We start from the raw sequence: 16,817 nt of genomic DNA on the forward strand, positions 1-16,817 counted from the left end.
AGCCAACATTCTGGCAACAGAATGTCAAGTATACTTGTATGATTAACATGTCATGCATGGCAATAACAGTAGCTATGATTCAGAGGTAGGGAACGCAAAACCCTCATATTCAAATTGTTTACTTCTTAGAAAATGCTCCCACAGAAACTCTCAAATTCAAAAAACAGTTAAGAGATTTTGCACAAGAACTTTTTGAAAAGAGCATGACATCAATGTGTATGTATTATTAGACACACACACACACACACACACACACACACACACACTTTTCCCCATTTAAAAACAAACTTGTGTCAAACCTAGAAACTGCTTTTGCAATTTGGGGTTTTATGTGGCGCTTGTCGCTCTGGGCTCCTGCTGGGAGGAAGGGCAGGATATAAATAAATAAATAGAGATAAATAAATAAATAGACAGACAGACTTGCAAAGAAGAAAACTTAGAAAAATCTAGGGGCACACAACTCTGTTGGTCACAGCTGAATCACTTAATGTTGTAGATACTAGGCTGGCTAACATGCAACGCTAAACCATGATTTAGCATTACATGACAAACCTCAGCAAGCCTGAGCAAACCATGAGGCTAGTGTGCTTCCCCTCTTCTCACCTTCCCCTGCACTGCTGGGAGAAGGACTTCTGTTGAGACAATTTTCCATTTCAAAGAATCTTCATTAAATATTATATGACAACCAGGAATCCTGGTTTAAAATAAGAATGGTTAGTTAAACCAGTCAGTTTCATAAACCATAGCTTGAAGATGGCCTGATTAGCAATCATTGGCTTGTTTTAAACCAGGATATCCAGTGCTAAGCCACAAGAGGAAAAAAGGGGAGGAGGGAGCAAGTGAGCCCAATGCTTCACTCAGGCTCATCCACATAGTATTAAACCATAGTTTAGTATTACGTGCAAGCTGGTCCTATGTAACTAGCCAAAAATACATAGAACGCATAATTAAATTATCACACACCGACTTTTCATCCTCTTCTTCCAATTCCCTCTGCTGTTCTTCATGCCTTTTTGCCTTAATTTCCATAGCTTCAGTAATCAGGTCTCTCAGAATTGAAACTTGTTTTGCATTCTTAATAAAAGGATGCTAGAAAATAAAACCATACAGTTATACAAAGTGGAGCCTACAGACACCCTGTACACACAGGATAAATATAAGTAACATGTTAAAACAACATGTCAATCAACTTCACAGACCAGTGCATGAAAGAACATTTCCCTTTGGACAGCAATTAAAATTTGGAATAAGAGAACATATGATCTGTTTAACTGCTTTGCAACTAAATAGGATTTTCCTTTTTGTTTGTTTAGGTAAACAGCAACCATGAGAAGAATGTTACTACAAAACACAACTGCTTTACAGTTAAGGATATAATTGTCCAAAGGAAATGCGAATTAGGTGGTAAATAAACAAAGAGAAGATAGCCTGACATAGAAAAATAAACTTTTTAATGCATTCAGTTACAACATTTAATTCATCTTAACAAGCTGACAATGCAAATTAGCAACCATAAGCAGAACAGGCACTACAGCAGCAACAAACCTGTATTGGAACATGAAAGGAATAATTGAGCCACTGACCTGGTTCGTGCTAACACTAAGCCTAACCATGGCTTAGCACAAATGAGCAAACATGCAGGCTCCTGAACTGAAGATTGCATTCATGGTGCTCATTCCACCCTCTCTGGCCCTGTTGCTTGTACACTACCCAGGGCTAAGCCATGGTTTGGCTGAATGTTATATCCAAACCCAGGCTTGTGGTTTGTCTTGCTCCAGATAAAACACAAGCTGTAACCAAAGTTTGTTCTTGGTTTACCATTCATGGTTTGCTGGAGGGAGACAAGCCACATGCCTGGGTTCAGACAAAACCCTAAGCCAAACCAGCAGCAGGACTGGAGGAAGAGCGCTGCAGCCAAGAACTTTAGTCTGGGAACCTGCACATTTGCTCATTAATGCTAAAGCACAGTTATGTGAGAAGTGGGCTGCTGACAATGATGAAATGTAAATGAAGTAAAATTAAAACCCTTGGGATATTGAACAAAGAAAACCCACCTATTTTAATATACTTTACACTCCTGTTTAAGAACTGGCATCTGTTCTGTCACTAGTGAGAATATGGTCATTTATACATCATTTCTTTTCAGAATATTCTGTCCTTCCTAATATTTCTACATTAAAATTACAACTGGAATTATAAGACAATTTATTTAATAAGACCGCTATCTTTTTTAAAAATAGGGGAATGTTCATAAAAAAAGACTTTTTTATTCCGACAGGCTTTTAGGATAGAAGGTGTTTAGGACTGGGCTTTACAAGGCTTGTTTTATTGTTTTATATTATTATTTGTATTATTTTAAATTGTTTTTAGATTTTAACTGCTTTTCACGGTTTTAAGATTGTGCATAGTTTAATTGTATTTTAATTGTATGTATTTTAACTACATGTAGTTCTATTTGTAAGCCACCCTGAGTTCCAGTTTGGAAAAAGGGAGGGTAAAAATAAAGTTTCAATTCAATTCAATTCAATAAATGGTACTCTTGCTTCTGATATCCTCCAGATCACATATCCAATGCTGTTGCAATTACCACATGGAATGTGGTTGTATGAATATTATGGGCTCTTATTGCTCATGACTTACAATGTCATTAATGAGGAACAATGACCCTGTCAAGTTTATACAGCAGCAAGATTATACCAGTCTCCTTCCAGAAGAAGATCAGAGGCTGGCAACAAGAGGGGTCTTTTTCAAAAGTAGCCCCAGCCTATCAAATGATCCCCCACCCCCGGGAGAGCTCACCTGGTGCTTACACTGACATCTTTCCAGCACCAAACAAAGACTTTCCTCTTCTCCCAGGCATTTGACTACTGATTATTATTGTTGTGGTTGAAGTAGATTTAGCTGATTAATTTTACAGCAATCATGGTTATGCTGTTGGGAGTAGGGGAGTTTTGATCAATGCACCGAGTCTTATTTGTATCTATAATCAATTGTAGTGGATAGTTACTGTGTTTTTAATTTTTTCTATGTAATCTTGTGTATTGATTTTATTATCTTTCTCATTGTAAATCACCTTGAGATTTGTTTTAGAAGGTGATTAGTAATTGAAACAACAACACCTGCCCAACTATTACAGGGATTTTTTTTTAATCTTCCCTGCTGCTTTTGCACTCTGTGCTGTAGATTAAAAAAGTATAGGAGCAAACAGAGAGGGGTACAGCACAATCTTAACCCTGTCTACCCAGAAGGAAGTCCAACTGACTTCAGTGGGGCTTACTCCCAGGTAACTGGAGTTAGGACTTCAGTCTTACTAGACTAGGGGTAGCCAGCATGATGCCCTTCATATGTTGATGGATTACAACTCCATCACCGCCAGCCAACATCAGAAATGGTCAGAGACCATCCCTTCTGCTTGCTGGAACAGACTTCTCCATCACCTGCTGAGCCCAAAGCAGTGGGTATGTAGGTCAGGAAGACTAAGATCTGCTGGGAGCATAAATTCAAGCTTCTCCAGGGTCCACAACTGAATACTGACCTGCAAAAGTTGGGTCGCTGTCGCTCTCTGCTCGGGATTCTTCACTAAACATTTTTTCACAAAATCAGTGAATTCATCAGACCAAAGCTCTGGCTTCCGGAATGTTGGAGGAGGGTTTGTAGGAATCATAAAAATTGCCTAATTTTTTTAAAGGGTGGAAGAAAAAGTCAGTAAGGATATCTGTATTTCAACAAATTAAAACAACTTTGCTTCTTTTATCTTTTGTTTTCATGCTGAAACCTGGAAAGGGGTGGGGGAAGTTTAACTAGACTTGAATTTCTAGTATCACCAAGATAAAGGAAGCAAATCCATCTGCTACCAATGTAGCTACTTCCCATTACAATTTCCTCTATTTAAACTGTACCTCACTGTGCACATCACTCTTTATTTTATCTATTACTGTTAATCAGTCTCAAGAGGAGATTTTGTATTTCACAGTTTCTTAGCTGAGAAGCAAAAGCACTTCCTGGTTAAGCACATAAAATATGAACTTAGCTATTGCATGCCAGTTTGATATACACAAAACAGTGAATTGAGTAAATCAGCTGGGTAATATTTTAGAGCCCCCTCGCTGGATCGTCACCTTGCAGTGGTGAATGGGCTTGCATGTTCCAATGAACCCTGTGAGCGATGCCATTGGGAGTCATGTACTCCCAGCAGGGTCACCTATGGTGGTAAGGTCAAGGAAGAGGAACCAGACAAAGAACGATCCAAGAAAGTCCTCAACGGCAGAACAGGCGGAGGATAACAATGTGTACGTTACAACGGCTGTGAAGGTGGGTGAAGGCTGCAGCAGATAAAAGACTTCCAATCGCCGTGGTATCCATGCCATTGGATCAAAGCCTTTTTCTGTCAAGATTGTGTGTTGATCGGCGTGCGCCAATCTCCCCACATAAAACAAATTCACGCACAGGTGTCTTCCAACCAAATTATCTTAGAAGACAATCTTACTCAGTCACTAGTGATTGCCAACCACATTTTAGAGCACTGAACAGATTGATTAGGTTTTTATTATTCTGTTAATACAATACAAACTTTACTTCATAAAAATAAATACTGAGAGGTTAAGTGTTCAAGTGGGTAAGATTAGAACCAAACTACATTAGCTGCCACACAGAGGCCCTCTGTCTTGCATTATACTGTCAGAGTTGCTTTTGCATGGGACTTTTAGAGGCAAAAGAAGAAAGTAGTACAGGGCTGTTTCCCATACCAGTCTTCCCTTTCCTGGAAATTGAAGCAACAGTGGTATGGGAGAAGCCACAACCTGGGTTTCTCCAACATGGCCTATGGTTCTTCATGTTATTCCAAATGCAAAAGAAGGAACTGTGCTGGTACAAGAGCTCCCACATCCCCAACATATTGGGAGGGGGGTGGGCAATGAAATAGCAGAAGTCTTGGCCGTGACACCTGAAATTGTAGGGGTGTATTTTTATTACTCACCAACGTAAAAATCTCCCAGCATAAACTGAGCATTGTCTGATATAAAGGTTTAGCAAAAACCCTCTCCCTAAAGTGCTAGCTTATTGCATGCAGGGAGCTTATGTAGGCACGCATGCAAAACAAACCATCACACACACACTGCAAAAAAGTTACATCAACCTGCAGACTCAAGTGGTACAGTTCAAACTTCTACCACCACATTCTGCATAATGTTTAGTACACCACTTAGTCTTAAATTTAACAACTGTAAAAAGGTATCTCAGAAATTGTGAGCATTATGATAATGAAACAACATTTTTACAAATGGGAAAAGCAGCCATCAACATTGTATGGACAAGAATCATACCATGTGTCATATTCTTTCCCTAACTCAGTTTAAATGTTTCTTTTTCATGAATAGTTCAGAGAAACTATCATTAATTCCAAGAAATCTGCCAATAAATTGGCCATCTGGTGTAACAAAATTAACCCCTGCCACAATGATTTTCTTTTCTTATACTGTTTCAGAAAGGTACTCCAATTTAGCATCTCCAGGCTAGAATTTCAGAAAAAGCTTAGCAATGATCTAACAGATTCATCCTTTGGCCTTATAGAGTCTGCAAATCCAAACTAATTGTTTTGCAGTGTATGTAAGTTTAAAATTAACAACATGCTGAAAACAACACATTTGCTTCTGACCTTGACAATAATCAACTTTTGAACTGTGATTCAGAAACTTATTGCATGATCTTCAACTTAACATAGCAGTTTTGCAGTAACTTTCAGAAAACTAAAGAAAAATTGTCTACCTACTGTTTATTTAGTATCATCATAATAGATTCAGCGTAAGTTGTATATAGCAATTAACGCTGACTTATGACACACTGACTCAGTAAAAACCTTACTATATAAGCCACTATATAAAGGATCATTAGAGCATATTCCAAGCCCTTCATAGTTTTATTTCACTTTACAAGGTTGTTTGAGAATCAGCTCCATAGCAGCTCAGAACCACACTAAAAATTGATTTGGCCATTTGAAGAAAACAAACGATCCTTACAGTTAAATGTTCAATATACATTGCTCATTTTACTATAGAAGATAGCAGAGTTACTAAGTCTCAATCAAAAAGCTGATAAAAACAAATCCCGTTGCTAGACAGGTAGCGGAATTATGGTCACAACTTTCCTCCCATGGTGAACAGCAGATGTGGGGTAAAGGGGGAAATTTTGATCAGGAATGCAGCAGAGGCAAAGAACTAAAAGCCCACCTCTCTCCACACCACAAGTCTGATCCAGCTTTCCCCCACCACGCACACACCAGTTTGTTTGTTTAATCAACTACACAGGGAGGAGCTGTAGCTCTGTGGTAGAGGATGTGTTTTGCATGCAAAACGTCCCAGGATCAATTCCTAGCATCTCCAGACAGGGTTAGAAAAACCCTGGGAGAGCTACTGACAGTCAGTGTAGGCCAGAGGTAACCTACATGGTGCCTTCCAAATGTTGCTCGACTCCTGACTCCCATCAGCCCTGGGCAGCACGGCCAATGGTAAAGGATTATGGGAGTTGTAATCCAGCAAACCTGAGGGCACCATGTTGGCTCTCCTATATGAGCAAGAGGACCCAAAGGTCTGATTCAGTATAAGGTAGCTTTCTAGTCACATCTCTTTTGGCCTTTAACTACCTGGCCTTCCCAGGCTATATATCAACAAGTAATACTGACTACTCACTGGCTTCATATAGCCAGCTGGCAAATGGACCCAGTAGGCTACTGAAGAACAACATGCTGCATGTTTTGAGCCAGTAAGACTTTTGTGATAGTCCTGTGGTGGTCATGGCAGCCATGGACTGTTGGCTGTACTTTACAAGTTGTCCTCATCATGCAAATTAAAAAAGAAAACAATTGGGGGGGGAGACAGCATTCCAATGTTATCCTTTGTTCCCATCATCAGCTACATGCATTCAAGCCTAGTTATTATGTTCAGCACTGAATGCTCAAAAAACAAAATGGTAACTTCCAATTCCCTTTTTACATCTAAGAACTCGGGTCTTAGTGATTACACAGGAAGACAACAAGGTTCCCTCAAGACCAAGGTTATATGAGACAATACCTTAACTATTCTACCTAACTGGAAAGATGTTTCAGAATAGTTCAAACCAATCACTCAACTGGATTGAGAAATACCAGATTAACCAAGCCAAAATGCTTTTTGAAACTTGCCAAACTAAAACAAAATTGTCTGTATTTATAATACCTGTTCAGTGAATGATAGCTGTTTTTATGGATGAATGAAGAGTGTAGTCTTGAAACTAGTAAAACAATTCTTTAGATAAAATCATATTAGGTTTCAGCAGCTTGATGTTTTATTTTTACATCAGATAAAAACAATAAAGCAGAGAGTAAATTTTCTGAATTTCAGTGTTTACAACAGCAAATTCTATATTAAGGGCAGAACTGAATTTAAACACCCAAATACAAAAAGTGTACTATGACACCTTAAGATTCTACATTCATAATCATTGGTTCTTACTCAGTTCAACTCTTGCTAGTGTTCACCTGGGGATACTCAATGACACAAATGAGGAAATACCTAGTTCTACCCTAGAATGTGGAAACTAGCTCTAAAGATTAGATTAGAAGATAAACATCAGTATTTTAAGGGGGAGTTTTGCAAAATATCAAACAAAGCAAAACTTTAGATTAAATGTTAAAAAAAGGCCACACATAATGGATTTCTTTGAAAATATTTCACAAAAAATACTTATCAATATAGTCCCCAAACTCTCCCATTTCAACTTATTAAAAGTCTGGATAGTATAGAAGCTTTTCTTTTATACACTGCACCAGTAGGTTAGCTACCCATAATTAGTACTCATAAACTGCACACACTCTTAAAATTATGACCTTTGGATATTATTTAACGCAAACCATGACAGGATGGTACAGCAATAACTGTCTCAGAAGGAGGAAGAGATATGGGAACAATTGTCACATGATTAAGAGCAAAGATTACTAAATGATGGGCATTTTATCTTCAGCTACAAGATTATTCTGCGGTTCTGCACATATTGTGATAACAATTCAAGAGGTCAGGTGTGTAAAGTTGGTTTTCTGGACACTTTTCACCCAACAGCATCTTCAAAGAAACTCAGTTTCTCAGAAACATTAGTTATGCATACTAGCCACAATGTATATGTTTTATCTCCACTGTCAGCAGTAATATGTCTCTATATACTAATGTTTCCCAACCTTCGGCCCCCAAATGTTGTTGGACTACAACTCCCATCAGCCCCAGACAGCATGAGCAATGGTCAGGAATTATGGGAAATGTAGTCCAGCAACATCTGGGGACCCAAGGTTGGGAAAGGCTGCTATATACAGTAGAGCCCTGCTCATGCAGTGGGTTACGTTTCCGACCCCCGCTGTAAAGCGAAAACCACTGTAAAGCAGATCCCATTGACTTACATTGATCAAAATGGCGCCCAGCGGCAAAAAAACGCCGTAAAAGCGGAACAAGTGCTGTAAAGCGGGGCCTTTCTATAATTCACAACTGCTGTATTAGCAGAACACTGTAAAGCAAAGCGCTGTAAAGAGGGGCCCTACTGTACCAATTGCCAACAATTACAAGTGGGGAGAGTGCTATTGGACTCAGGTCAAGCTTGCTGGGTCCTCATAGGCATCTGGCTGACCACTATGAAAACAGGATGTTGGACTATGTGGGCCTTGGGGATGATCCCAGCAAGACTCTTCTTATGATCACCGCAATGAGCTTTCTGGAGCCAGGTTAGAGCCAAACTATATGCAATGGCAAAAGAGGCATTCTTCAAGCATGGATTTGCCCCGATCATATGCAAAGCGAACGGTAAGAGTGCAAAAAGGGCCTACAGGTTGAGGGTACTGAACTTTTGCCACTTTATCTTCTCTAGCCCACTCACCGGCCCCCCGCCCCAGGACATTTTTCCCCAGCTGGGTTCCAATACTGGAAGTGAGCCTGGCTGAAAGGAGGTGAAAGGGGAAGAATGATGTGTTGGGTCTGTTACAATTACACATTGTCTGGCCCATAGTTTCTACATAATTGTTTGCATTCCAGGAACGCTAGTTTTCTTTTGTCTCCTTTTTTTCCTTAAGGGAAATGTCTAGTTTCCATGATGACGGCAAAGAGAAATCAGAGTACCTGCATGTAAATATTTCCCATGTGACCATAAATCCCACAAGCTACCCATCCTTAAATCTAAAGAACTTCTGCAGTTGCAATTTTCCTTAATATAAAAAGAAAATGTATATACCTAGCCTGAGCCTATTTCCATTTCCTTCCTTTTAGTTGCTGGCTGTTCATTCCTTACTGATACCAATCTGCAAAATGCTGATATGCTATTTATAAGCCATCACTGTTTTGATAATGAGTATACATGATGCAACCCTGGAAACAGTTTTTCAAACAACATTGAGAGAACAAAATAGGAAACTCTTCCCATGTATCCTGTGGGATGGGATAGTAGAAGAGATACAATAAATACAGGAGGAGGAGGAGGAGGAGGAGAAGGGAACAGATCATGAAAGTCAAATGTGCTGCACACATTACAAAAAGTATGACAAATTACAACTAGCAAACCATGCAATTTAGAATCGGGGTGATTCCATTAAAAGTCACATATGGATGCAAATTGAAAATCACTCCACGTGGCAGATATCCCCACGTATTAAGACTACTGAGTAAGCTCGTTCCTAAAAAGCTGAGGTCAGGGGCCGTTGATAATGTCATGTGTAGGGTGGGGAGGGATCACCCAACCAAGAAGCATGGTGGATCACTGCACATGAATGGCCAGCAGATTGATCTATTTAAAGCAAGCCTCCACATGCTGCCTGTTGACACAAAAAGAACATATGAAGTCTCACATGGTTCAGTAGGGACTACTGTGCTTAACTGTCTGTGGATTGTACATGGATAAATTGCCAGTAGTAGGGGTCAAATAATTACAGAATTACAGTATCCCTTTCTGAATCTTGGGAGAGATTCCCTGCACCCATGACTGGTCAGACTTCATATAACTACAAGTACAGAACCAAAAAGCCAGAAAGATATGTTGGCCCTCTCTCTTCCCCCCTTCCTCCTTCTGAGATAGTCAATGCAAGTGTTCAACTGCACATGATATTAAAACATGTCACTTGCACTTTCGCAAGTCTTTTTAAAAATGTGAATAGCTGCAGAGAGTGGGGGGAATCAGGATTGGAACCATGGCACACTGGTAATAGTTTAACCATTTCCTCCCATGCTGCAATTCTGATGAAAATCCCTCCACCCAAAAGCTGCTATTATTCCAGGAGGTAAGCTTCCAGTTGCCCATGCTGAATGCCTACCACTTCCCTATGTAGTAGTCTGCATCTCTTCAGCTGGAATCTCCTGCTATACCCCACATGATTCCCAGATACCAGGCCTGCCCTTGCAGCCTGCCCTAGCATCCTTGTCATTTCCGATTTACCTACACTATCCACTTGGCTGTGATCTGACTTGCCTCTCAAACTGACCATTCTTTGATCCCCTGCCTATCACTCTTGGAGCATCACTGCCCAGAACTGGGCTTCTTGCATAGGCCACAGACCCATCTTGCACATGTTTGTCACTCTCAAACCTACAACTCTTGGATCATAGTGGGGCCTGACAGGGGCATTTTAAAAAGGATTAAATTGGCAAAAATAAAAAGATATCACTAAAGTAACCCTAGACTGATATGAAAAAGTCAAACATGTTCAAGGAAGGAAGAGTTATTTTTCGATGGAGAAGAAGAAATCCTAAAAATGCAAATTTAAAGAGTACATAACAGGTAAAAACAGGTATCTAAACCTGTTTCATATCTCAGATTTTATTTATCAAACAGGGAATTTTTTCCAACTTTCTCCTTTCCTGTATGAGGCCCAAACTATGTGATATTTTGTTTGTGTTACAATTATACTAATTCAATGCAGGTCATTTGCTTTTTACCGAGTCCAGATGACATTTAGTAAACTAAACATGAAACAATTAGCTTTGAAAAAGTAAGGATTGCAATTGCCGTTGGGTAGGTCATACAGTGGCTATAGAAGCCTATTGCCTTGGTTAACACCAAAACAGAAAAGTTAAGAGCAGCTAATATTTCTGCATTATTTTTCTGTTTCTCATGTTCAAACTGACATTTAAACTTAAACTGCTTAATCGGTTGACAGTCAAGAACAGCAGCTCTATACAATATTTTCTTTTCAATAACTTGGCTTAAATATGCATTGTTGGTACCTTTGGGACATGAATAATGCAATTTGCGCTTCTGCGACTACCTATCTTTCAAGCCTGTTAATCTGAACTTACTCTAATAACACAGTGAAAAACAGAGGAGGTGATTCAGCGACCATTAAAAACAGCAGTGGTCTAAATTTGTCCTCCTTCTCCAACAACATTTGTACTTTTAAGTCACCCTTACATTAAATAATTAGGCATTTAGTCAGTTCTACAGAAATCACTCAGTATCAAAATAGGAGGGTGATATTCAAGTTTATAGCTTTGAATGAAATGATGCCAGTTCCAGTGATATACCTTTTTAAACAAAACATCCCTTAACAATACAAGCTGATGTAATATAGCTACAATGTTATCTTACTAAATATTTCTTCTAAGTTAATAATGTTACATTAAAAGCCTGATTCTACTCTTCAACATACCTAAGGCACATTTGCAGAACAGCTTCTTTTTCTTGTACTATATCTCTTTTAACTGTTATTGTCTTTTTCTTTACTTTTTTCGTCCTGAAAAAAGTATTTGCCTCCCTTAGAAGCTGGGCTCTTCATTTGAATTACACTTTAACAATCTCTCTTCAAAGTGATTGAACTCTGATCTTTCATGGGACTGTATTTTCCACTGAGAGACAAATAAAGCTTTAGGTGGGCAATTTAGATTGAGAGCATGCTGTAGGGGAAAGAATTACATGCCTTCAGCACCATTCTTCCAATGAAAACTGAACACATACTCTTCCATAATTGCTTTAAGGTAAAAAGAAGAATGTCAGAATATCCTATCACAGATTTGTCTGTAAACTCGACAGTATCTTTCAACTCAGGCTCACCTTTGCAATGCATAAGAATAACCATTTCCAGAGGGCTAGTCATGTTAGTTTGTTCCAACAAGCACAACATAGAATCTTGATGCACCTTAAAGACTAACAAATTTGGTATGGCATAAACTTTTATGGAAGTTGGCTCATCTATAAAAGCTAATGCTAATAATAAATTGTTAGGGTTGTATTCAATGGTTGTACAAAACAGAAGGCAGTTTGCACAACTAATCTTTCTCTTTCCCTCCTTCCCCTGTAGGGCTTTGAGCCTCCACAAAAACACTCTCTCCAGAGGGTCGGGGGGGGGGGGCGGAGTCCTGAACAGTGGGAACTATGTCACATGGGGCTGCAATGGGAAGGGAAATCACCTGAAATTGCAATCTTGCATCAGCAGAGCTCCTACTAAAGCAAGATCCCTCCACTCAATTTCCTCCTTGCACTGCACAACATAGCTTCCATGGGGGGGGGGGTACAGGGGACTGTGTGGCTCTTCTTATGTTCTTAGGTTATTTAAAACCATAATAACAGGCACTCAGATAGAATGTATACCATATATTATGTTTAAAAACCATCATATTGAAGAAGATTCCAGCATGATTATCTAGCAGAGTCAGAGAACTTATAAAAGACAAGGATTCCTTTAAGAAATGGCTTTTGCTGATAATGTGGAGAATAAAAAGGAACATAAGTTCTGGCAAATAATAAATGCAAGTTGACAATGAGTGAAGTGAAAAAATAATTTGAGGAGCATATTGCTGAAAACAATAGACCAACAAGAAAAATGTATTTAAATACATCAGAAGCAGGAAACCAGGAAGTGAGGAAGCTGGACTGTTAAGACAAGGGAATGAAAAGAAAATAGGAAGAAGGGGAGAAAGTATTTTTTTTACCTGCATCTAAACTGACATGTTCAGACAGAGAGTCTGAAGGAGAGAGTCAAATAGAGGTGGCAAGAGATTACGTTCTAGAGCTGGGATGGGGAAATCTGGAGTCCAACATGTGATGAAGGGCCACACATTCCATCAGCCCCAACCAGCATGGCCAATGGTCAAGGAAAATTGATACTGTACTCCAGAAAATCTGGAGAGTCACAGGTTCCACATTCCTGTTCTAAAGCTTAGCATAAAATATAAAGCAACAAGTCACTGCGCCCAGACAGTGTCTACATAAGAGTTCATTAAAAAAACTCATTGTGAAATTGCTCATCTTCTATGAAGTAAAGTTAAATGTCTGTTCTGGGTAAATTGGTGGAATGCTTCATTAAAATACAAAGTCATCAAAGATATATAGAAGAATAAGTCCTGTGAAGAAGAATCAGTATAGTTTTGCAAATACAAGTCCTGCCTCACAAACATTGTGAAGTTCTTTGAGACTGCCATCAAGTATGTGGATAGGGGTGATCCCATAGGCATTGTACACTTGGACATTCTAAAAGCTTTTGACAAAGCCACCTGAATAAAGTTAGCAGTTACAGAATACAAGACAGATCTTCCCATGGATTAATAGCTGATTAAAGAACTGGAGAGTAGGAATAAATGGGTAGTCTTCACATAAGGAGTCCCTGAAAGATGTGTATAGAGACCAGGGCTAAATGATCTGGAGTCAGGGGTGAGCAGTGACATTGTCAAGTTTGTGAATGTCACCAAATTAATGATTCAGCATGGTTGAAAACCCAAGTAGACTGCAAAAATCTTCAGAAGGATCTCTCCTAATAGGGCAAATAGACGGGCCTAGTTTTTTGTTTGTTTTTGTGTGAGTTAAGGACAAAATGGCACCACTTTTCTCCAATTTCACATAAAAAAGCTGACCAGATCAGTTGTAGCAGCTTATTTCAACACTAGCAAAAGGACAACACTAGTAAAAGGGTACCTTAGGGGACCAATGGCAGGCTATGTTGTGCACACAGTTCTGTCTACTCCCCTTCTTTCCACATTGGCTGCCTGAGGCTGCTGCCTCACTTTTGGTAGCACCAGGCCCAAATACGCAGCAAAAGCAAATAAGACTGTAAAGTGATGCACATGGGGGGGGGAATCCTAACTTTACATATTCTCTGAAATGATTCTTGGTGATTCAGATAAAGATTGGTCAGCTTTATTTATTCTTTCATTCATTCATTGTGAAGGAAGACAGTGAACAATTTTCTGTTCTTCTGAAATCGGATTATATCTTGGTTTGGAATACACAAATCAGATTTCAGGTTATATATTAGAATTACATTTATGAGCCTGCAGAAAATCATCAACATACAGAACAATAATTTGGAAACAATTAAGAAGCATGTTTTTGATGAAGAAGCCTTTCTGCTGGCCAATATCTTTATATTCGAACATGATTATACATAATTAAAGTCAACAGGAAAGAGCGTGTTTTATATGAAAACCAATTTCATAAGAACAACTATTTCAGAATCCTGCAAGTCTTGGGCCAGCTTTTGAGTAACAGTGACACCATCCAAGTTAGGAGAAAGCTAACTTGCGCTATTAAACAAACTATAATGTATGGCACACAGATATAAATCTAGAGCCACTCATCACAAGCATTTTTTAAAAAATATGTTAAACATGAACTTATATCTTTGAAAGAAGATTTTAAAAGTGTGTTGGACTTGACTACCCCAACTGAAGTTATATTAAATTATAAGTTATAGAAAATTATATTTAATCTTAATGCTAAATTCAAGGAGCATCCATTTTATAGTTCTGCTGGTTATATTTCAGTATGTCTTACAGAAATAGATCTCTGCCATTTGGACTTAATAACATCTCATAAATGATCCTCAAAAAAAGGAAGGAAAAGCCATCTTTAGTTAACTGTCATTGAAATGGTTATTTAAACCTAAGCAATCACACAGTTCTTTCAAATTCTTATCATATTACCAACATTTCATCAGAAACATATGTTAGCAGCACAATTTAGCTAGAATTATTGAACAACTTTTCTTTCACTTTCATAACAAATTAGGCAATGCATAGTTGATGCATCTGAAAAAAGTTACGGAATCAGATCCCTAAGGCAAAGCACTGGGTGTCATAATCTAAACCATCTCTAGCTAAAATTTGAAGCAAAGCAAGGCAACTTATTACTTCGTACATCAAATTACTTTTATTAATGATCTTCTTTATTTGCTAATCCCCAATAGGAAACCATAGACTGCCACTGAAGCATTAAAAGCTTAGAGGAATCCTGAAAATCTAACACAAGACTCAGTAAAATCCATAACCAGGGGGGCACACCAGAATCCACATAGTGCTTCAGTATGCACCCAACATTAAGCCAAACCATTGTTAAGTGTGAACGTGCAAATGTATACGTACTCCCAGTAAAAATCATAGCTACTTCACTCCTCCCCTGGTTCTGCTGCTGTCATGCTACCCACAGCTAAGATATGGTTTGACATAACATGTGAACTGCATGAGTATGTTGACATCCCACAATCTTTCAATACTGCACTCTGCAGGTGAGGGCCTCCTACAGTTACCATCTTATCAGGAGGTCCATTCTACACAATATAGGATGTAGTGTTATGGCACCCACCCTTCCCCTTAAATATTAGGCAATCTCTATTTCCTTATTGGCAACCACTGATGACCTTCGTCTTTCAACAAGCCTTGTAAGTGGAAACCTTTAGTCCAGTCTGCATCTGTATTGAAATTGTTTTTCAGACATTTTTATTGTTTTATCACTTGTTTACCACCCTGGGCTCGTTTGGGAGGAAGAGAGGATTGTTAACACACGTGTCTATTGGGAACCTGTGTGTGTGAACCTGCCATCCATGTATCCAATTAAACATGTCTCCTTGAGAAGAGGGGGATCTTTTGCTAGGAATAAACCAAGCACTTTGCCCTGAAATGTAACTAAATAGTGTGTGTATAACCCAAGAATATTGATCCAAATCAGGCTAAAGCAAATCTTTCTTTTATTGGGAGAGGAGAACAGAGATACAAAATTACTGGGTGCATGGCAGCATTAATCATTAACAACCTAATCCATTCATAATTCTAACCTAAAGAGATAAAAGGTCCTATTGCTATAAGGAATGACAGGTAGCAGAAATTACCTATCCTAGGCCCAAGGAGTGGGTAGTGGAATACAGCTGCAGTGATGTGAAGGAGCTCTGACCAAGAAGCAGGAAGAAATCTCTTTGCCTCAAGGTTTGCACCGAGACACAGACTCCCTTCCCTTTATGTGGCCCATAGTCCTGTGCTGCATTCCTTGAGAGCACAGTTACACATGTTGGAGCTCAGATCGCCATTTTGGATCTCAAACTCTGCTATTAAATACACTTTCCCTATTTCAAATCAAGATGAAAAGGAGGGGTCTAGGTATGAGTTGATCTCATGTTGTGTGCGTATTTCTTGCTGACACTCAGAAAAACTGCTTTCTAATGCTGTCTTTGAACAATGGGATTGTTTTGCTGGACATCAGGGAAATCAGCCAAGAAATAAGATAACATTTAATTAATTAATTAAAGACCCTCCATGGCGCAGAGTGGTAAGCGGCGGTAAAGCAGCTGAAGCTCTGCTCACGGCCAGAGTTCGATTCCAACGGAAGGAGGAAGTCGAATCTCCGGTAAAAGGGGTCGAGGTCCACTCAGCCTTCCATCCATCCGTGCTCGGTAAAATGAGTACCCGGCATATGCTGGGGGGTAAAGAAAGGCCGGGGAAGGAACTGGCAATCCCACCCCATATATACGCTCTGCTTAGTAAACGTCGCAAGATGTCACCCTAAGAGTCAGAAACGACTCGCACTATAAGTGCGGGGACACCTTTACCTTTAATTCAGGG

The 16,817-nt window shown here is 39.2% G+C and overlaps 1 protein-coding gene across 5 annotated transcripts in view; it reads right to left on the minus strand.

Moving 5' to 3' along the window:
• The window catches only part of STK3 (serine/threonine kinase 3), a 185,442-nt gene that overhangs the window by 113,317 nt on the left and 55,308 nt on the right, over positions 1 to 16,817 (minus strand). For all 5 annotated transcript variants that reach the window (XM_061603774.1, XM_061603805.1, XM_061603785.1 and 2 more), the window contains 2 exons: positions 3,536 to 3,673; positions 964 to 1,089 (listed from right to left, as the gene is read on the minus strand). In XM_061603774.1, the coding sequence (XP_061459758.1) occupies positions 964 to 1,089; positions 3,536 to 3,673 (264 nt within the window). The remainder of the gene's footprint in view (positions 1 to 963; positions 1,090 to 3,535; positions 3,674 to 16,817) is intronic.

This window comes from Rhineura floridana, chromosome 1 (genome assembly GCF_030035675.1).
Source record: "Rhineura floridana isolate rRhiFlo1 chromosome 1, rRhiFlo1.hap2, whole genome shotgun sequence".
In the NCBI taxonomy this organism is placed as follows: Eukaryota; Metazoa; Chordata; class Lepidosauria; order Squamata; family Rhineuridae; genus Rhineura; species Rhineura floridana.